The sequence below is a fragment of the Sus scrofa genome, chromosome X (genome assembly GCF_054392235.1).
Source record: "Sus scrofa isolate SSC_HxYL_T2T_F1_AM1 chromosome X, Sscrofa_HxYL_maternal_Yorkshire_Landrace_v2.0, whole genome shotgun sequence".
NCBI lineage: Eukaryota > Metazoa > Chordata > Mammalia > Artiodactyla > Suidae > Sus > Sus scrofa.
The window spans coordinates 78,258,149-78,280,639 of record NC_139401.1 but is presented as its reverse complement, the minus strand read 5'-3'; the positions used below and the strand labels follow the sequence as shown (position 1 = coordinate 78,280,639).

General features: G+C 35.2%; 1 protein-coding gene across 5 annotated transcripts in view; it reads right to left on the bottom strand.

The window, feature by feature from the left end:
• APOOL (apolipoprotein O like) overlaps positions 1-22,491 on the bottom strand; it is a 443,755-nt gene that overhangs the window by 388,501 nt on the left and 32,763 nt on the right. For 4 of the 5 annotated variants that reach the window (XR_014835865.1, XM_001925965.7, XM_085008873.1 and 1 more), the window contains exons 2-5: positions 12,900-13,004; positions 9,666-9,785; positions 6,651-6,705; positions 5,121-5,219 (exon numbers count right to left, since the gene is read on the bottom strand). Coding sequence is in view for 4 of the 5 variants with exons in the window: in XM_001925965.7 (XP_001926000.1) it covers positions 5,121-5,219; positions 6,651-6,705; positions 9,666-9,785; positions 12,900-13,004 (379 nt within the window). In the remaining variant the exon portion in view is untranslated. The remainder of the gene's footprint in view (positions 1-5,120; positions 5,220-6,650; positions 6,706-9,665; positions 9,786-12,899; positions 13,005-22,491) is intronic. The other variant, XM_005657845.4, reaches the window with a different exon arrangement.

Sequence of the window (22,491 nt, the reverse complement as noted above, 5' to 3'; positions counted from 1 at the left end):
TAGGTACTTCTATTCTCTGGAACAGCTCTTACAACCCTTAATTTAAAAATGATACAGTCTATCTGGTCTATCAGTAAAGACTATGATGAAAAATACCCAGCAATGTTTGCAGGCAACTTTGCAGTTTAGGGAAGGTAAGAACAAGAGGTATTTCTCTGGTTTAACTATTAGTAAGAAGGCCTTCTAGAGTCATGTCTCCAACAGACTGAGCATTGGGGCTGGGTGGGTGTTAGACTGCTTCAACCTTTAGGTTAGCTTTCCTTTAGATATAGATGTGGTTTTGTTATACTGGGAAAGAGAGTCTAATTGTATTAAAATATGTCCTAAGTTGTTCCTTTACTCTAGTCCTGGCTCACTATTATTCTGGTATCTGTAGTTTGGTTCTTGATGTTACTGACCTAAAAATCTCTTGATGTAGGTTTCCTTGATTTGGCCAAATTCCCCTAATTGTGCTGCTCCTAGACTTGGAAGGTGGTAGTTTTTCCTTGATGTGTCATTTTATTTTTGTAATTGTTATACTTTTCTTAAACCATTTTTAGATTGAACTATAGTTAATTTACAATGTTGTGTTAGTTTTCAGGTGTACAGCAAAGTGATTCAGTATATACATATATATATATATATATAATTTTTCAGATTCTTTTCCATTATAGGTTATTACAAGATATTGAGGAGTTCCCATCGTAACTCAGGTGGTTTAAGAATCTGACTAGTATACATGAGGATGCAGGTTTGATCCCTGGCCTCACTCAGTGGGTTAAGAATCTGGCATTGCTGTGAGCTGTGGTGTAGGTCACAGACATGGCTCAGATCTGGCACTTCTGTTGCTGTGGCTGTGGTGTAGGCCAGCAGCTATAGTTCCGATTAGACCCCTAGCCTGGAACTTCCATATGCCATGGGTGTGGCACTAAAAATACAAAAAAAAAAAAAGATATTGAAAATATAGTTCCCTGTGTTATATAGTAGGCCCTTGCTGTTTATCTATTTTATTTATAGTAGTATGTATACGTTAACCCCAAATTTCTAATGTATCTTTATCCTCCCTTCCCCTTTGGTAAACATAAGTTTGTTTTCTATGTCTGTGAGTCATTTTCTATTCAGTAAATGAGTTTATTTGTATCATTTTTTTTAGATTCTACATATAAGTTATATCATATGATATTTGTCTTTCTCTGACTTACTTCACTTAATGTGATAAGCTCTAGGTTCATCCATGTTGTTGCAAATGGCGTCATTTTCATTCTTTTTATGGTTGAATAATGTTCCATTGTGTGTGTATATGTGTTTATCACATCTTTATCATTTTAAATATTAAAAAGACTTACATTCATCCTCTCTTTACTTGATATGCACAGCCAGTCAACAAGAAAATAAAATTTATTTGGGTAATAGCCCTACTCTCATAAGTAGAAAAGGACTCTAGACACAGGTACTAACTAGCTATGTAAAATGTACTATGAGAGAGTTTCCACTGTGGCTCAGTGGGTTAAGAACCTGACTAGTATCCCTGAGGATGTGGGTTTGATCCCTGGTTTCACTCAGTAGTTAAGGATCCAGTGTTGCTGCCAGCTGTGGTGTAGATCATGGATGTGGCTTGGATCTGGCATTGCTGTGGCTGTGGCACAGGCCTGCAGCTGCAGCTCCAATTTGACCCCTAGCCTGGGAACTTCTGCATGCTGCAGGTGCAGCCCTTAGAAGAAAAAAAAATGTACTATGAAATCATCGAGTGATTTCCTTTCTCTGGTCTTCTATCTGTAGCATTAGAGGATTAAACTAAACAAATAGCTTTCATACTTTTTTGACCATGACTCATATTAAAGAATAAATTTTATATTATGCCCTACGACATATTTTTCTCTCTCCGTCTATTTCTATCTCTGTCTCTCTCACACATACACACTCCACTGAAACAACATTTATTTATACTGAGTAAAGAACACTCTGATATTTGCTATTATCTATTTTCACTCTTTAATAAAATGTTTCCTGAGATTAACTATATTTATTTCACTACCTATCTATAAGCTGAACTGTACAATTTGAAAAACACTCGGTTAGATTATTCTAGCTCTGATACTTGGAGTCACTGTGAATGACCTAAGGAACATTTTCTCTTACAAGTGAATTATGAATTTCTCACTGAGAATTGAGTAATATGCTTTAGCCAGTATCCTTCAAATTTTATTATTTATTTTTATGGTTTTATTTTCTTAAAGTATAGTTGATTTACAATGTGCCAATTTCTGCTGTACAGCAAAATGACCCAGTCATACATATATATGTATACACACACACACACACACACATATATATGTATACACATTGTTTTTCCCTCCTTCAAAATAGAATTCTTTGTCTTATTGTTACATATGGTAATCTTGATTTTCAGTGTCTTTCCTAATAAATAATTTATAATATGCATTCAATTAGAAGTTACATATAGTGTTAGAATAACAAATATGATACAAGGAGCCATTTATATTAGCTAGAGGGAGAGGGTTAGGTCTTTTGGATTAAGACATATGGACTAGAGTTAGAATGCTGGAATGTCCTTATAATTCCCACAAGGTTTGTTATCTAATTACATGTACTTTAAGGAAAAAAGCTGGGCAAACCAACTATAAGGTATCTGATGTCAGATTGCAGACTGGTTCAGAACTGTGACTTCCAACCACATGTAATTTAGTTTGGGGACAATGACGGACATCGGGGGACAGGTCATATATGGAAGGTACTTAAAATGCTACTGAGCAGAGAACTGCACCAGTTTAGTAAGGGCTTAGGTGAAGACAGGAGTCAATAATGCCTACTGAGGGAGATTTCCATAACCCAGAGGTGGAAGATGGGCAAAAACAAAATTCACTATGCGCTTACGAAAGAAAGTTATTGAATGATGTACAAAAAAGAGCCAGACTGTCATTGTTAGAAAGGCCTGTTTGCAAGACTGGGCCTGGCTGGCATCTGGGAACTTGACTAGTAAGAGGTTTACTACAATAACAGAAAATGTTCCCTGAACCATAAGAGTGGTATGCTGTACTTAAACTGTATCAATAACATGACTTATGCTGAACAACTACTTCTAGGACTCTGGAATTGTGGTACATGCTTGACAGATAGTACTTATGTGACCAACCCCAATAGCAACCTTGGCCACTTAGTCTATAATGAGACTTCCTTGGTTGACAACATCTCACAATTATTGTCACATCTCATTAGTGGAGGAATTAAGAACATCTTATATGACTCCACTAGGAGAAAACTCTCAGAAGTTTGTACCTGGTCTCCTCTAAGCTTTGCCTCACGTATCTTTTCCCTTGGCTGATTTTACTTTGGATCCTTTCAATGTAATAAATCTTAGCCATGATTAGGACTATAGGTTGAATCCTCTGAGTTTTCTGAGCTAACCGTCATACCTGGGATTGGTCTTGAGGACCCTCTACACAAGTGGTATAGTGGGAAGGACGGACAAAGTTGGTATAGATAGAGTACAAAGATGAGGAAAAGAAATCAAATATCTCAACCCTCACGTGTTGGATAAGAGCAGTGAGTGAGTTGCCTACTTAAAAAAGCCTACATTCTGAGATAGCTGATGTCAGTTCCAACAACCCTGATCAGGATGAGACCAAGAGGGAATATGTTTTTTTCTGAGATACTGGCATCTCTGTCTTAAATGCTCAATATAGTCTCCCAAATATGGGTGGTCATAACTAAGTAGAGAAAAGTAGTTTGGTTAGTATACATTATTATATTAATGTGAAACTCTCAAGATTTTTTTTAATAGCTAGAGACTCTTAAGATCTCATAAAAAATAAAATTATCCAAAAAACGAGAAATGAAATGATAAATCATAATTTCAATAGGAATAGCTATATATTTTTCAAATTTTATTTTTAAATGACCAGGAAATTAAACTTTTTAGGGTAGAGTTCTATCGATTTTAATATAGGTAGAGAGTCATGAAGCCACAACTACAATCACAATATGTTCTATCACTCCTAAAAAATATCTCAGAGTTCCCTGGTGGCTCAGTGGTTTAAAGATATGGTGATATCAGTGCTGTGGCTCAGGTCACTGCTGTGGCACAGCTTTGATCTTTAGCCTGGGAAATTCCACATGCTGCAGTCATGGCTCCCCCAAATTCTTATGCTACCACTTTGCAGTCATAACTTTTCTCCATTCCAGACCTCTGAGAACTACTGACTACTTCTTTGTCACTATGGTTCAGTCTTTTTGAGAAAGTCATATAAATGGCATTACACAATATGTAACTTTTAAAGACTGGCTTTTTAAACTCAAGATTTATCAATATTGCTACATGTGTCAATAGCTCATTCCTTTTGTTCCTAAGTAGTATTCTTTTATATGAATGTGCCACAGTTTATTTGGAAAGTCATTTAGTTGCTTCCAGCTTCTGGTGACTATGAATGGAATTAATACAAACATTTGCATACAGGTTTTTCATTTCTTCAGGGTAAATATACAGGAGTGGGATTACTGGGTCTCATGGTAATTATATGCTTAACTTTATGGGAAACTGTCAAACCATTTTCCAGAATGGGTATACCATTTTTTATTCCCACCAGTAGTGCATGAGAGTGTCAGTTGCTCTACATTATTGGCTACACTTGGTATGGTAGGTCTTTTTAATTTTATTCTAATAGGTATATAGTGGTATCTCACTGTAGTTTTCATTTGCATTTCCCTATTAACTAATGATACTGAACTTTTTGGGAATAGCTGTATTTTATTTTTTATGGCCACACCTGCAGCATATGGAAGTTCCTGAGCCAGGAACTGAATCTGAACTGTAGCTGTGGCAATGCCAGATCCTTTAACCTACTGCTCTGGGGCAGGAATCAAACCCATGTTTCCACAGCAACCCAAGCTGCTTCAGTCAGATTCTTAACCCACTGTGCCACAGCAAGAACTCTTGGGAATAGCTGTATTTTTGAAAACACAAAAGTCTTAATAAAAGTAAATACACTGTACTATAGAATCTAAAAAATTTTATGGTGGCCTATCATAATAATATTCAGTAAGAGATATGAGGTTCTCCTGTTAACAGTAAAATTCAGAAATATAATGGCATTGAAAGAGAATATATATATTTTTAACCCTACCTTTTCTCGCTGAAACAAAGCCTGCCAATCCTGAAACTGTAATTACTCCAATTTTTGGCAGAAAGTCTCGAGGTGGATTCTTCAAATAGACATACGCATCTTAAGAAATCAGTTAAAACATAATATAAATAACTCACTATAATTGGGCATTCTATATAGGTACAATGCAGAAAAGTTACAGATTGGTAAGATAATAACAGACGGTTTAAATACTCTTCAAAAGAACTACAAAAAATGATTTGAGCAGCAACTTAAAAAGCCAGCTATGATAGTTACTGGTTACCAAATAAAATCTTTCTTCCACAGCTGAATTAATGGTATTTTCTTAACACAGTTGATTACTATACTTTAATGAAATATGATGCTGGAGTGTACACCTTATGATGGATTACTATAAAGTAAGTTCCTGACTGTGTATGTATTATACCTCTGTAGTAGAAATGCTTCTGGCTTTATCTGTTCAAACATTGGTAGGATTCAGTACTGACATAGAAACTTTATCAGGGAACTTTGAATAACATTCTAGGGAAACATGAAGTCACTGTATGCTGCTTGTCATTACTCCACAATAACCTCGGAGCAGCTGTTGCTCTCGGTTAAAATCAATGATCAAGATGAGAAGTTAGTGAGCCTACACAAAAAAACAGATGGAGAGTGGGCAGAGGTCCCAGTATCTTGGCTTTTTATATATTTAAATTATTTCCGGTTCCATACAATCCAAAAACACACTCTTCTATTATAGTTATTAATAGTGATCACTTAAAGTCATATTCCTCAAGGTTAATAAGGATTATAACTCAGAATTAATTACCACACACATTAAATATAATACATATATAGATCATCAACATGATGGAGACATTTAAAATTTTATTTGATCCTTCCGTACCCCACACACATTTATTTTGACAACTGGCTTATAATAAGGATATTAGGAAGCTATATCTGCTGCCAAACACCATTGTCAAAGTAAAGAGTCAAATGCAATTGTTTTCCAACATTAGCTCCAATATTCTAGGGTGACTAATTGGTGTAGTCTTTCCTAGCAATCGATAGCAAAATATCATGTATTTTAACAGCAAATAGCACTTAATTAAACTAATTGATAACAATGGAGTTATGTTTCTAATTTATGCTTCATGAGTATATAATACGGGTTCTGTAGCTAAAACAGACCATAGTCCAGATGCTGTCACTTACTAGCTATATGACCTTGGTAACCTACCTAATCCTTCCAAACCCATTTCCTCATCTATAAAATGAGAATAATTATAATACCAACACTCAGGTATTTGATACAAAATTAAATTAGATATATAAAATGCTTATCATAGTGCCTTAGCGTATAATAACTGCTAAATAATGGATACTAAATAGTGCTTTGTTTATAAACTCCTATACAGGGTGTCTTCTGAGTTAGTAAAACATGATAATGGATAACATACCAAGTTAATTTTTCTGACATTTAAACCTTGCAAGTTAAAAAGACTATACAACATTTCTAATTATATTGATGGTTCACTAACTTACCTTTTCCAAATTGTACTGCATCCTTTATCCCATTTTTCATGAAGACATAAGCACTCTAAATAAAAGGGGGGAGAAAGGACATCAGCATTTTTTAAGATAATTTGATAATTAGATAATTATAAAATTTGATAATTAGATCAAACAGAACATGTCTCTGAGATTATAGGAAAATGCTGATTTAGCATGCACCCAAATCTAAATCTAGCTTTCCTATTTACTCTCTATGAGGGCACTTATTCAACTTAGCTTCTCTTCATTTGTTTTTCATTCCATTTAACATGGATAACATTTGTTTACTAATTTCCTCATATAAATGGGTAAAGCAATACCTATAAAATAATCAGAGCAGCTCACAGAAAAGTTATTGCAGAAATACAATGAGTTATCATATTAGTTTATGATAGACTAGAAAAATGAATGGAACTTAAATAAAACATGGAGATGAATATTTCAGCTTAGAAGCAATACCTGATTAATAAAGATGTGGCGGCAACAACAATGATTTGTGGAGAAAACAACAACAAAAAGCATAAAGAAAAGTACTTCATCTTCTCTTTTTCCTTAATGTGCATGAGAATGAGAAAAAACTCTAAATAAAACATTTATCTCAGGATAGAAATTATCCTATACAGACTAGTGCCCATCTTGTTTTCAGTAAGAACATAAATTCTCTATAAATCAAGATTATATTTACCCATTGGAAGGATTAGGGCTTTAAATTAAATTACCTGTTTCTAACTAACTTAAGCTAATGCCAGAAATACTGTTACACACATTTATTAAGTGATAGGTACAATCTCAATTACATTAGAAGAAATACAAAGGCAAAGAATGTTTTACCAGTGGTTAATGCCCATAGTCATGTTGTACTCTATCAATGGAACTAGAAAACACAATCCAAATACATGGTCTCCTTCTCTGAACTAGCTGCTATGAAACCATGGGATTAAAAAACAACAAAACAGATTTTCAAAGCAAAGAAAATAGAAATGATTTTATCAGACGGGAAAGAAATGTTATTGCTATAGATAGATCTTGGTATTAGTAACTGCTTCAGATATTTTCATGATAATCAAATGCAGAAGTTTATCCTGTTCATTACGGTTTAAAGCTATACAAACCAACACATATCCTAACTATTAATGAGCTACTTCTTTTAAGGGATAGGCTCTTGAGAAAATTTCACCTTCAAAGTTACAATACTTATCGACCAGTTGTCTGGGAATCATGTAACTGTTGAGGAAGAAAACTAGTCAGTTCTTTTCGGGAAATTTCTTCTTAGGTGTGTTTAGAAATTCACTTTTACCACTGGAGGTCACTGCTATCTAAATTTTAAAACAGTAAGGAGTAGGAATAGGAATTGAATTTGCCCTACATGAGTCTAAGTTTAACGCAGAATGTAATTTGAGTCAGAGGTAATTTTTAAAAAATAGATTACGTTTTTAAGATAAAATTAAAGATGAAATGCTTACATCAAAGATGAAATGCATTCTAAAGCACCCTTCTTTAACCTATTGGTTTCAGCATATTTCTGAATGATTTACCAGTAGTTAATGCCCATAGTCATGCTGTACTCTATCGATGGAACTAGAAAACACAATCCAAATACATGGTCTCCTTCTCTGAACTAGCTGCTATGAAATTTTCTATTTAACAATCTCTCGAGAACAATTTACAATCTCTCAGGAACAATTTACCTCTCTGAAACAACTTTGAGAACTTTGGAAAAAGTCTCAAGAGACTTCAGTCGGAATCATCCAGCTATTGGCATATAGCCTCGGGTACGTGACTAAGCACCTAATTAGTTAAGCTATTTCCTGCTGACCAAACTATTAAGAATATGTAGTACTAGTCAAACTATTAAGAGTGTATTAAGAGTCTATTAGAATTGTTTGACAGGCACAAATAAAAAAAAATAACACCATGTATTCATTAGATGTTTGAAATATCATCTGAAATGAGCAGAGTTCACAGATTTGATATTTCACAAAATCATTAGACTTCTCGTTTTAAAAATGAATTAGAAACAAGAAGCACAAGGGTTCACAATTGGGTAGGTCAGATTTGAGGAAAAGTTATGTGGTTATTAGGTCAGAATGAGGAAAAAAATGGTACCAGCATTATCATTATGGCACTAACAATGGAGATGTTGATGCTAACACCTATGCGGATTAGATAATAATGGAACAGTAGTATTGTACTAGCTTACTCCACCACTCTGCTGCTGGATAATGCTGATTGGAAGACTAAATATTAAAATAAGGTAAACTCTATTTTGCCCAATAGCTGACTGTAGTCAGAATGGTCTTATCCCAAGTGAACTTTTTACTCAGCCAAATAAGGAACAATACAGAATTAATCTCAGAATTTCACCTAAAAGGTCAAGCAATGTTTTATACATGCTACGTGATGTAAATGCCTGCTGAACTACTTTAATCTATGCAGTGCTGGTATAGTAGATTAAATATGGCCACAAATTCTTTGCTGCTACTCATATTGAGAAGTGGGATCTAATTCCTCTCCTGTAAAAACTGGGTTGGCCTTAGAAACTTGATTCAACAATGGAATGCTGTAGAAGTGACTTTCTGGGACATCTTAAGATAGGTAAGAAGCTTGGAAAATTCTGACAAGAGTCTCTTGTAAGATTTTCACTAGGAGCCCTGAACTGTCCATGTAAGCTATCTGACTACCTGAGAGTCCAGGTGTAGGTGCCTCGATCATCTGTGACAAGGTGCCAGGGTTGAGTGAAGCTTTCTTGAATCTCTAGGTCAGCCCATTCACTTGACAAGTACCTTTGAGTGACTTCTGTCAACACCATATGCAACAAAAGAATCACCTGTTTAAAGCCTGATTATGTTTCTGACTCACAAAATCATGAGATGTAATAGAATAGTTGATGTTTAAAACCACTAAGTTTTAGGGTAGTTTGTTATACATCAATGGATAACTGGATCAATTGTTATGTAATACAAACAAAAAACCTCCAACATCAAACCACTGTTAGAATTCACTTACCTTGCACCAGCCAAGATAACGACCAGTTGTAGTGCGAATGGATGCAAAGCCCACTTGTAAACGACCAGGCTGTTCTTCAACATATTTAGACTGAAGAGGTGGTGCAGTATATATAGGGAGCTAGAAGCAAAAAAAAAAAAAAAAATCATCATGTCAAAAATATACAATAGCTGGGATTTCTACTCCATTCTGAGAATTTTGTCTTGACCAATGAAAGAACATTCTCATCATGGATTGGAGGCCCTTGGCTTAAATGCCATCTACTGTATAAGTACAACTTGTTTGTACCTGATTAGACATTATAAGAGGAGTTCTCGTTATGGCTCAGCTGAAACGAACCCACGACTGGTATCCATGAGGATGCAGGTTTGATCCCTGGCCTCGAGCAGAGGGTCAGGGATCTGGTGTTGCCATGAGCTGTGGTATAAATTTCAGATGAGGCTGGGATCCCGTGTTGCTATTGCTGTGGCATAGGCCAGCAGCTGTAGCTCAGATTCAACCCCTAGCCTGGGAACTTCCATGTGCCATGCGTGTGGCCCTAAAAAGGAAAAAAAAAATTTAAGCTAAGATTCAGTAAACTAACAACATTTAAATTGAACCAAAGTAACTAGAACTCTCAAATTAATATTTCTTCCATTATTTTTTGGCTGAAAACAAGAAAACAACAAGAAAAGTCAAACTCGCATTATAGAAATACTTTAAAAAGAAACATCCAGTAATGTATGTGGTTGACTATATCCACACAACCCAACTGCCAGTTATTTTCTAGTCAGAATACTGTGAATTTTATGGTTTTATAAAAAGGTCACCTCATAGCTCTGCAGTTTTCTAAAAATGAAAGATTTAATTATATTCACTAGATGGTAATTAATAAGACCATCTTATTAATTATATAAAAGTAAAATTATATAAAAGTATATTGCTACTTTTAAAGAAGATGTCTAACAAGATGAGCTGAACTTAAAAAGGATTTTATGATTAGCCACAAGTTTACCAGAAGATTCAATTAACCAGAATACTTCATATAAAGTATTTTTTTGTAAATTGATTTAAACAAAGGCATAACTCACTTTACACAATGAAAGTACCTGGAAATATTTCATACAAATTACATTTTCATTCCTTCAGCAATTTTAAGTTCCTCAAGGATTGAATCCTGATTTTGTGAATAGTCCCTAGGTCAGAATGAGGAAAAAATGGTACCGGCATTATCAACTTTGTTTAATAGGTAATTCAATTAAGTTCTATTTAAAATGCACTGGGGAATACAATAAATACCAAGGAATCATGTGTATTTCATAATATAGCAAAGAGCACATATTTAAAAATTCAGAAATATGTAAATTCAGCTATTTAGGGACAATTGCTAATTATCTATTGTCCAACCTAGATTTTGAGTTTCCCAAAGGTGGGAGTTTCAAGGTAGACTTAAAAATATTTCTCTAAGATTAAAAAAAGGTGGAAAGAATACTGAGTCAACAAGTATGAAGGAGAGTTGAATCTATTCTATACTGCTAAGGAAAATTAATAAAACTTTACATAGTGCTTTGTGAATACATCTAACACATATATAAGAGGAGCTCAGGAAATTTTTTGTCTAATGAATGTATAAATATCACCTTTATGCACGGCAATTTGACAATACATATTTGGCAGTGCATTGTTTGGCAATTATTTTTCATGCTTTCTAACTTACAATTCCATTTCTAGAAACTTATTGTAAGGAAATAGTTAAATGTTTATGTACAAAGCATTCTGACAAAGCACTGATTACAACAGGAAAATTACCTGAAATACGTTAAATTTCCAAACATTTATGGAAATTGTAATTTGAAAATGTTATATTCATACAACAGAACATTTATGCCACTATTAAGAATTCTGTCCAGTGCCAACCAGTCAGTGGTGGAGTCAGGATTCAGATTCAGGCCTGTTTGACACATACACATTTCTAATTACATAGATAAATCTTAAGGGTGACTTGAGGCTAGAAAAGATGAAAAGTACAATGGTAAATAGAATCAGTAACCACAATGAGAGACCAAGAAGCTGGCAGGATAGACTAGATCAACAAGATAAAAGTTAAAAGGCATAAATGTACCTGTAACTAAGTACAAAAAGTCTATAAATGCATAAGTACAAACTGGGAAAAGACACAGATTACCAGTAGCCCATTTAAAAATATTTAATCAACTTTAGAGAATTGCACTTCACCGTAGCACAGTCAATGGGTGATTATAGGCAAGGTTGATTATGAGGACTCAAAACAAAAATAAATAAAACAACAAATGTGATCTTAGGCAGTATTAATAGAAATATATTATCTAGAACAAAAAAAGTCGGAATGTGACTCTACTACAGTAGTCAGGATTCTTATACCTCAAGAAAAAACTAACCATCCTGAACATGTTTGGCAGAGAATGATCATGAAAGTGAAAGAACTCAAAGCTTATAAAAAGAATGGTTAAACTACTAATATACTTATCCAGGAAGCAAAGCTATTTAAACTGTAATAGACATCTGAAGAACTATTTTTGTGGAAGAGAGAGAGATGTTCTGTATGGCACCAATGCAAGAGGCACAGGGCCAATGGGTAGAACTTAATAATTATGAGACAGGTTTGTGTTTGGCATAAGAAAGAATCTTAAGTTGAACAAAAGCTGCCAGAAAATGGAATGGGTTGCCCTAGGTTCCTTCCCCCCCCGCCCAGAAGATGTTGTTACTAGGTGATTTCAGTGCAGGACTTAGGTTTCTAAATCCAGAATTTTATTCATGTAGAAATAGCCAGTTAGTGTGCCTACTGTAGAGGGGATTACAGTACCACAGAGAAAGCTGAACTAGAACACACTTAAGATCTCCTTCAAAACTGAGATCTTAATGAATTTCTTAAACTAGGGCTTCCAATATCAGGTCTACCTGTATAAAATTTTCAAGAAAGAACAATCAGACTGCTTAGAAGTACTAAAACTCTGTACTTTTCATTGATTATTCATTTAAAAAATCACCAATTGTTTTTCATTAGAGTTAGGATTTTAGATGTTTGGGCTAAATATAATACAGTGTTTGAGACACCTTGTAACTATTTCTCTCAACTTATAAAACATGCCCAACAAATACTTCAAAGACATTTTTGATCAGTAAACTCAAAACAACAACAACAACAAAACCAAATTTCACAGCTTTTGCATCACATTTATGTTTTACAAAATTCACAAAATTTTGTAGGGAAGTTACCTGCTCTGGTTTCACTAGCTGCTTTCTGGATTCCTCTTCTTTGGCCACATGCACACTTACAGATGCACATATTAGACCTACTGGCATGGTTGTCAGCTTTCTCATCTGAGAAAGATATATAAAAAGGTATTTTCAATGGAAAAGCTTCCCATCCTCCATTTCTTGATAAATTCGGGGGGGGGGGGGGAGGGGCGCATCTGAGGAACACTCTGAGTTTCATTTAACATTATTAAAAAGTCAAACACTCCAAATTACTTCATATATTTTAGTATTTAATTCCTAAAATTCTCTTCTCATGCTAGATGGCAGAGCAATATATATATATATATATTTTTTTTTTTTTTGGTCTTTTTGCCTTTTCTAGGGCCACTTCCGCGGCATATGGAGATTCCCAGGCTAGGGGTCTAATTGGAGCCATAGCCACCGGCCTATGCCAGAGCCACAGCAACGCGAGATCCGAGCCGCATCTGCAACCTACACCACAGCTCACAGCAACGCTGGATCCTTAACCCACTGAGCAAGGGCAGGGATCGAACACGCAACCTCATGGTTCCTAGTCGGATTCGTTAACCACTGCGCCACGACGGGAACTCCCAGAGTATTATTTTTACCAATTTGTTAATTACCTACTTCATATGGAATATAGTAATATAATAATTACCAGGAAGAAGTGAATACAAAATATTAGGGGTGAAGTGGGACAGATTACGATAATCACTCATCTACAAATATTGAACAAATACTAGGTGCCAGACCTACCAGGGAATAAAACAAAGATTCCTGCTCTCATGGAGCTGACATTCTAGTGGAGTAGAGACAGGTGATAAACACAATAAATAAATTATATTGTATGTTACAAATCAGTAAATGCTATGGAGAAAGTAAAGGATAAGGGTGATCTGAAGTACTGGGTGACTCAGGTTGCATCTTGAAATAAAATGTATAATTATATTGTTTATAAAAATAACTTCCATTACAAATCTTTTGCCCTTAACTTTCCCAGTGCATTCCTTTTTACCCTTCTCATGCTTGATCCAAAGACAAAGTGATCTTTGTTTGGGATATAATTTGATTTGAATTAAAAAAGCAGGAAAAGGAGTTCCCATTGTGGCATAGTGGAAACAAATCCGACTAGTATCTATGAGGATGTGGGTTTGATCCCTGGCCTCACTCAGGGGGTTAAGAATACAGCGTCACCATGAGCTGAGATGTAGGTCGCAGATGCAGCTTGGTTCTGGCATTGCTGTGGCACAGGCTGGCAGCTGTAGCTCCGATTTGACCCTTAGCCTGGGAACTTCCATGTGCTGTGGGTTTGGCCCTAAAAAAGCAACAACAACAACAACAAAAAAAAGGTAGGAAAATTAGTGGCTCTAAGAACAAAATGTTCCAGTAAAATGTTTATCCAAGTACCAAAATAATTCATAGAGATTATCCGTTCAACAAAGCAAAATGAAAAGCTTTTCAGGAAATGACTATTTTAAGAGCTTAATTCTCTAGATGGAAAAGGAGGCTTGCTGAAATTGATAAAAAACATCCAGATGGAAGAGGTCTCTCTAGCTTACACACAGTGGAATTTTTCAAGAACTGGAAGAAACACTGGACAGGGGATTCTAAATGTTCTCTGATAACAGTGATAGTGTCTGCACTTCATTTCTGACATATTTTTCAATATTTTCTGGGTACAATAAGGGAAACTACAGGCAATAATTAAGCAACTTTCTGTTTAAACTAGGCATGACTCTGATTTAGACTGTGACTCCAGAAATATAGGGTAAGACAAAGACAACACTAATAAGAGAAATTTTGTTCACTGTTTTTTCCCCTTCAGGCCTCCCTCTAGTATATATGTCAGCATCATAAAATGATTTATTTAGGCCTGCCTTCCCAAAAGATATTATTTTTGACTTCTTGTACCCAGTAGGTATTTACTAATGAAATAACAAGATTTCCATTCAATATCTATGTCAGGTATCAATAAAAAACATATTAAAACTGATGCCAGGAAGGATGTTTTTCCATGTAGCTGAAAATATTTTTAATAAAGCTCTGAAGTGATTATTTGAAGGATTTCACTTCTTACAATATTTAAAAGCTATTTAAACAATACCTGATTAGACTTTACTCCCTAGATATAACAAAAACATTTTTGAAGTATGCTAACATCTGAAAATTTTCAACACCCTATGTTCTCAAGAGTATAGTTATTTTACTTCACATAGTGAAAAAAATAATAATATGTAGACTCTAAAATAAGTTCAAAGGTATTACTTAATCATTATGATCCAGTGTTTCAGAGTGTTAACTAACTGAACTAGTGGTCTAAAAAGTTAATACAGTATACCTTGAAAAATGCCTAAGGATCTCTGCTACATTTTCTACTCTGTAGGGCAGTATCCATCCACCTTGACTTTTATTGATAAGGCAGTGTAGCACAATGGAAAAAACATAAGCTTAGGAGTTGCACAGACCTGGCTTTGAACTCCAGTTGTGGAACTTACTGTCTAAACCTTGGCAAGTTACTTACGCTCTTAAGAGTTATGCTGCCCAATGTGGTAATTACTAGCTGCAAGTGGTTATTTAAATTTAAGTTCATTAACAATAAATAAAATTTAGGAGTTCCCACTGTGGGGCAGTGGGCTAATGATCTGGCTCATCTCTGTGGCTGGTATTGCCGGTTTGATCATCAGCTGTGTGCAGTGGGTTAAGGATCTGGCGTTGTCACAGCTGTGGCTCGGATTTGATCTCTGGCCCGGAAACATCCATATGTTGCAGGTGTGGCTGAAAAAGAAAAAAAAATTAAAATTTAGTTCCTTAATCACATGAGCCCCATTTTAAGTGCTCAACAACATAACGCAGGGCATAGATACATAATAATTTCATTATTGAAGAAAAGTTCTATTGGACAGCGCTATCTTAGAATCTCAGGTTATATATCTGAAAAAAAAAGAGTGCCTTCCTTTTTATGATTATCTTGAGGATTAAAGAATTACATAAAAATGGCTTGCACATGGTAAATGGGCAATTTAGTTCCTCATTCCTTCTGACTGATGAATAAAGATGTTAACTAGCTGTGCTAACTCCCCATTTTTCTTCTCACACGAATTTGATGTTAATCGGGCTCTAGTGAGGACCATAATAAAAATAAAAAATATAGCATATTATTGCCTCTACACAAAAAGGCCAAGATTTTGATTAAAAAAAAAAAAAAAACAAGCAGATTGGCACTCTCAGGCCTTTTCAAAACACAGGTTATACTGATGAAAAAGGCATTACTATCCAAAGAGAGGCAGCTGATTATATGCCACACTGAAAAATTTAGAATTTGGTTTGGAAAACTACAGCTTGGGCTAAATCTGGCCTGGACTCTGAGCTAAACATGTTTTAAAACTTTAGAAATTTGTAAAATCAAAAATAAAGAACAAAAAAAGAATATGTGATATTACATGTCTTAAAAGTCTAATATATTTACTATCTGTCCTTTTACTGAAAAAAAATTGCCAATGTCTGATTTAGAAAATCAAATAAGATATTTAAAAAGCATCAGAGTTGGGGGTGTTATAAAAATTTACAGGCTCATAAGGCTGTTAGTTAAATAGCATTAAAATTGAGCAGAGGAAAGCCTAGTTTTCACAAGAAGGTAAGATCTTGAGTTGAAATTATTTGTAACTTCAAAATAATGACTTGTCAATTCAAAATTATACATGCATTGTTTGAAATCAATGAGAGATAAAAACTGGCTTCCTCCTAAAGATAACAAACAGGCCCTAGAACAGAATTCTATCATGTACAGATATATAGATAACATGACTGAAGATAAGCACCAGCTAACTCCCCCATGAGATTCAATGCTTGCAATTGCTTCTATAATCAAAGTATAGTTGATTCTTACTATCTGCAGTAGTAATAGTCCATAAAGTAGTCATGAACACAGATTTAGGGAATACTGAACGGATGCTTCTAGGGAAAATACAGTGTTAATTTCTTGGGAGGCTCTGGTTACATTTTCATCAACTGATCAATACATAACCTTGTTTTAAAGTGTTTCTGTTTAAAGACACCTTATTTATCATATATTGTTGATTCATTAACATTGACCTCACAGTCAACAGCACTATAACTCATGCCCAAATGAAGTTTATCCAACATACATATTTTCTAAGGCATATCACAACTTTATTGCATTTTAAGAACACAAAATAGCACTTCTGCACTATGCATGGAGACATTTTAAAGAGCAGCATCTCCAAAAAAATGTGAAAACAGTACTAATTAGACCACAAAAGGGACACTCGTCCACAGTATGAGAGCTAAAAAAATAAGGCAAAGCATTAACTGGTCCAACTTCACTTGGGAACAAAAACATCTGTTTTCATTACTAACAAAATTGAAATTTGAAGTTCTCTAAGAATTTGTTACCTATTTTGTAATAAAGAGCATATCTTTATTATAGGCTAATTTGAAATCAATCCTAATCATTAATTCTGCTTTAGAGACATATATCATGTAAAAAAATTATTTGACTAAATCAAGACTCCTGTGATAAGTATAAAACAAAACTGAAACTTAAAAAGGTAAGCCCTAAAAACTAAAAGGGAAATGAAATAAACAATGTTGAGGCAATAATCATACAGACAGGAACAATTCAATGTGAATTTACAACCAGTACTTGTCCATCAATAATGGGCTATATACCCAACAGACTAAGAAAATATCAAAAAAACAAACAAATCTTAAAATTTAATAATCCAATTGCCGCTGGCAGCCTTAGCATTTTATTATGAAACTGCTGTGTGTATATTTTGCAATGATCTACTTAAATATACTGTCATTTTAAAGATTTGGATTTTCAGTAGTGGAAAGATGTAAGATTGATCAAGTTAACGCAAGATCCTATAGTTCTGAACTTGAATAAGAATTATCAATTGATCATCCTACATTATCATGATAAAAGAAATATGGAAGACTGAAAAATATGTCAAAAGACACCATGAAAATTTAGTATGAAAATGCAAGAATTCAGAAACTCAAATTCAAATTCTAGTTCTACTACTTACTAGTGGTATGGCTTTGGGCAAGTGATTTGATGGATGGCTATTTCCAAGCAGGAGGCATAACTCTCCCAGACTTCAAGAAATACTACAAAGCCACAGTCATCAAAACAGTGTGCTACTGGTATCAAAACAGACAGACAGACCAATGGAACAGAATAGAGAATCCGGAAATAAACCCTGACACCTATGGTCAATTAATCTTTGACAAGGGAGGCAAGAACATAAAATGGGAAAAGGAAAGTCTATTCAGCAAGCATTGCTGGGAAACCTGGACAGCTGCATGCAAAGCAATGAAACTAGAACACACCCTCACACCACGCACAAAAATAAACTCAAAATGGCTGAAAGACTTAAATATACAACAGGACACCATCAAACTCCTAGAAGAGAACATAGGCAAAACACTCTCTGACATCAACATCATGAATATTTTCTCAGGTCAGTCTCCCAAAGCAATAGAAATTAGAGCAAAAATAAACCCATGGGACCTCATCAAACTGAAAAGCTTTTGCACAGCAAAGAAAACCAAAAAGAAAACAAAAAGACACCTTCCAGAATGGGAGAAAATAGTTTCAAATGATGCAACCGACAAGGGCTTAATCTCTAGAATATATAAACAACTTATACAACCCAACAGCAAAAAAGCCAATCAATCAATGGAAAAATGGGCAAAAGACCTGAATAGACATTTCTCCAAAGAAGATATACAGATGGCCAACAAACACATGAAAAAATGCTCAACATCCCTGATTATAAGAGAAATGCAAATCAAAACTACCATGAGATACCACCTCATACCACTCAGAATGGCCATCATTAATAAGTTCACAAATAACAAGTGCTGGAGGGGGTGTGGAGAAAAGGGAACCCTCCTGCACTGCTGGTGGGAATGTCAACTGGTACAGCCACTATGGAGAACAGTTTGGAGATACCTTAGAAATCTATACATGGAACTTCCATATGACCCCACAATCCCACTCTTGGGCATCTATCCGGACAAAACTCTCCTTAAAAGAGACACGTGCACCCGCATGTTCATTGCAGCACTATTCACAATAGCCAGGACATGGAACCAACCCAAATGTCCATCGACAGATGACTGGATTCGGAAGAAGTGGTATATATACACAATGGAATACTACTCAGCCATAAAAAAGAATGACATAATGCCATTTGCAGCAACATGGATGGAACTAGAGAATCTCATACTGAGTGAAATGAGCCAGAAAGACAAAGACAAATACCATATATCACTTATAACTGGAATCTAATATCCAGCACAAATGAACATCTCCTCAGAAAAGAAAATCATGGACTTGGAGAAGAGAGTTGTGGTTGTCTGATGGGAGGGGGAGGAAGTGGGAGGGATCGGGAGCTTGGGCTTACCAGACACAATTTAGAATAGATTTACAAGGAGATCCTGCTGAATAGCATTGAGAACTTTGTCTAGATACTCATGTTACAACAGAACAAAGGGTGGGGGAAAAAATGTAATTGTAATGTATACATGTAAGGATAACCTGACCCCCTTGCTGTACAGTGGGAAAATAAAAAAAATTATATATATATAAAAAAAAGAATAGATTTACAAGGAGATCCTGCTGAATAGCATTGAGAACTTTGTCTAGATACTCATGTTGCAACAGAACAAAGGGTGGGGGAAAAATGTAATTGTAATGTATACATGTAAGGATAACCTGACCCCCTTGCTGTACAGTGGGAAAATAAAAAAATCATAAAAAAAAGAAAAAAGATGTGGAAGTATATACATAATGGAATATTATTCATCCATGAGAAAGAAGGATATCCTGCCATTTGAAACAGCACAGATGGACTTTGAGAACATTATATTGAGCAAGATAAGTCAGAGAAAGACAAGTTTCGGATGATACCAATTTTATGTGGAATCTAAAAAAGTCAAACATATAAAAAAAGAGTAAAATGGTGGTCACTAGATCTATGTAGGGGAGGGGAATAAGACGGATGGTGTTTAAGCTCACAAATTTGTCACGAGTAGTAAATAAGCCAGAAATCAAATGTACAACAGCATAATGGATATAGGTTATACTGCACTAAAATTATGGAATTTGATAAATGTTCTAACAATCATATTACAAGATAAATATGTATCAAAGTAACATATTGTATACCTTAAACTACATGTTACATGTCAAATCTATTCAATAAAAATAGAAGAGATTAAAATATTTACATGATTTTTGCTTTAAATATATTAGTTTTAACTCTATATCCATCCATTCACGACATATATGCTGACATGAAAATAGCAGAAGAAAGAACTCAAGGGAAATTCACTATTACTTTTTTATCCTTGTCTCTGTTCACTACTCTTCTTCAGGAATTCTTTGATGTTACTAAACTCAACTGGTTGCCTGTTTCCATATCATTACTCCCAAGAATACCCTTTCTACTAAATCTTGGCTGTTCTTAACTACTTATATATAGCACTCTTCATGTAGTTTTTCCTAACCCTCTAATTAGATTTGTTTTCTCACTCTATATGGAACCCCACAAATTAGATTTTCCTTAAATGACTAAATCTTAGTAGTGTAGCTACTCCATCCTTGTATCAAGTACATGTTTTAGTATAAATTTAGTATAAATTAATGATAGCAAATCATCAGGTCAAAGTAACCTATCCTTGGACAGTATAAGATCTAAGGTTTAAAATAGGAAGAATCACAGAGTTCCCGTTGTGGTGCAGTGGAAACAAATCTGACTATTGTACCTGAGGACATGGATTTGATCCCTGGTCTTGCTCAGTGGGTTGGGGATCCAGTGTTGCTATGCATTGTGGTGTAGGTTGCAGATGTGGGTCGGATCCTGCATTGCTGTGGCTGTGGTGTAGGCCGGCAGCTGTAGCTCTGATTCGACCCCTAGCATGAGAACTTCCATATGCTGCCATGAGTGTGGCCCTAAAAAGAAAAAAAAAAAACAAAAAAAGAAGAATCATATCTTTATACATTCTTTAGATTTTCATTTGGCCTACAGTTCATTACCACTTTTCTGAAGCATTAAAACTTAAAGGAGGGGGTAAAAATTAGCATGTTCAAGATAACTTGTTTATATATTATTATATATTATTCCATAGGTTTAAACTTGGAATAAGCCAGATTTATGCCTCAAACAAGTCTCTCATCTAAAATATGTTATAAGGGTTCCCGTCGTGGCACAGTGGTTAACGAATCCGACTAGGAACCATAAGGTTGTAGGTTCGATCCCTGGCCTTGCTCAGTGGGTTAAGGATCCAGCGTTGCCGTGAGCTGTGGTGTAGGTTGCAGATGTGGCTCAGATCCCACGTTGCTGTGGCTCTGCGTAGGCCGGCATCTACAGCTCTGATTAGACCCCTAGCCTGGGAACCTCCTTATGCCGCGAGAGCGGCCCAAGAAATGGCAAAAAGACAAAAAATTTTAAAAAAATGTTATGGTATGAAAGGCAAGGCTTATGAAATACGAACATGGTTTAATTTATTAATGGTCATCAAAAGTCTACAAATAAACCCCAAATGTATTAGAGAACCGTCTGTCATCTTGTTTGAAAGGAAACCTGTCAAATCGTGAATTTGCTTATTTTCCTTTTAGCCCCGAACTAACATTTTTGCTAAAAACAAAACTAAAAAAGTACCACCTGGGAAAAATTAAGTCTGTTACTTTTATTATAAACATAAGGCTACTTTCTATGATAGTTATCCACTATCACCTAGTGTTTTCTTAATATCTATAAAATATTTGATTAGCAGTTTTATTACTTCTAGTCTAACAGCACTGTGGGGACACATAGTGATCAAATGCAATCCCAAACTGAAATAAGAGGGTGGTGGGGAGACATTCTGCAAAAAAAGATATAAAAGATATTTTTTCCCAGGGCTACCAAACTTGACTAATGTTAAGATTTTTTAAATTTAAAAAATATTATGGATTGAATGTTTTATCCCCCCAAATTCACATACGACATCCTAACCTCTAATGTGATGGTATTAGGAAGTGGGGCCTTTGGGAGGTGATTAGGTTTAGAATTCACAAGGGTGGAGCCCCATAACAAGATTAGTGTCCATATAAGAAAAAGAAGAGACATGAAACCTCTCCCTCTCCCCAGTCCGCACAAAGAAGAGGTCACTGTGGGCACATAGCTTGATGGAAACAGTCTGCAACCCATGGTGCCAAATCTGCTGGCACCATGATCATGGACTTCCCAGGTTCCAGAACTGTGAGAAATAAATGTCTGCTGTTTAAATGATCCAGTCTACGTATTCTGTTATACCAGTTGGACTTGACTAAGAAAAATGGTATGGCTCCAAAGTAAGGAGATTAATTTTCCTATAGCTTTTGGAAATCTGTCTCTCTTATAAATCAAGCTTATTATTAGGTACAGTATGACCTTTGCTACCTAAAACTTTCAGGTATCTAAAGGAGTTCTAAAACCCGGAAAGAGAAAAAAGAAATAAGACTTCATGTTTTAGATCTCCTGTGGCCGAAAAGCTGCCCTAAAACATTCAGTAACCAACAAAAGGGAGAAGAATC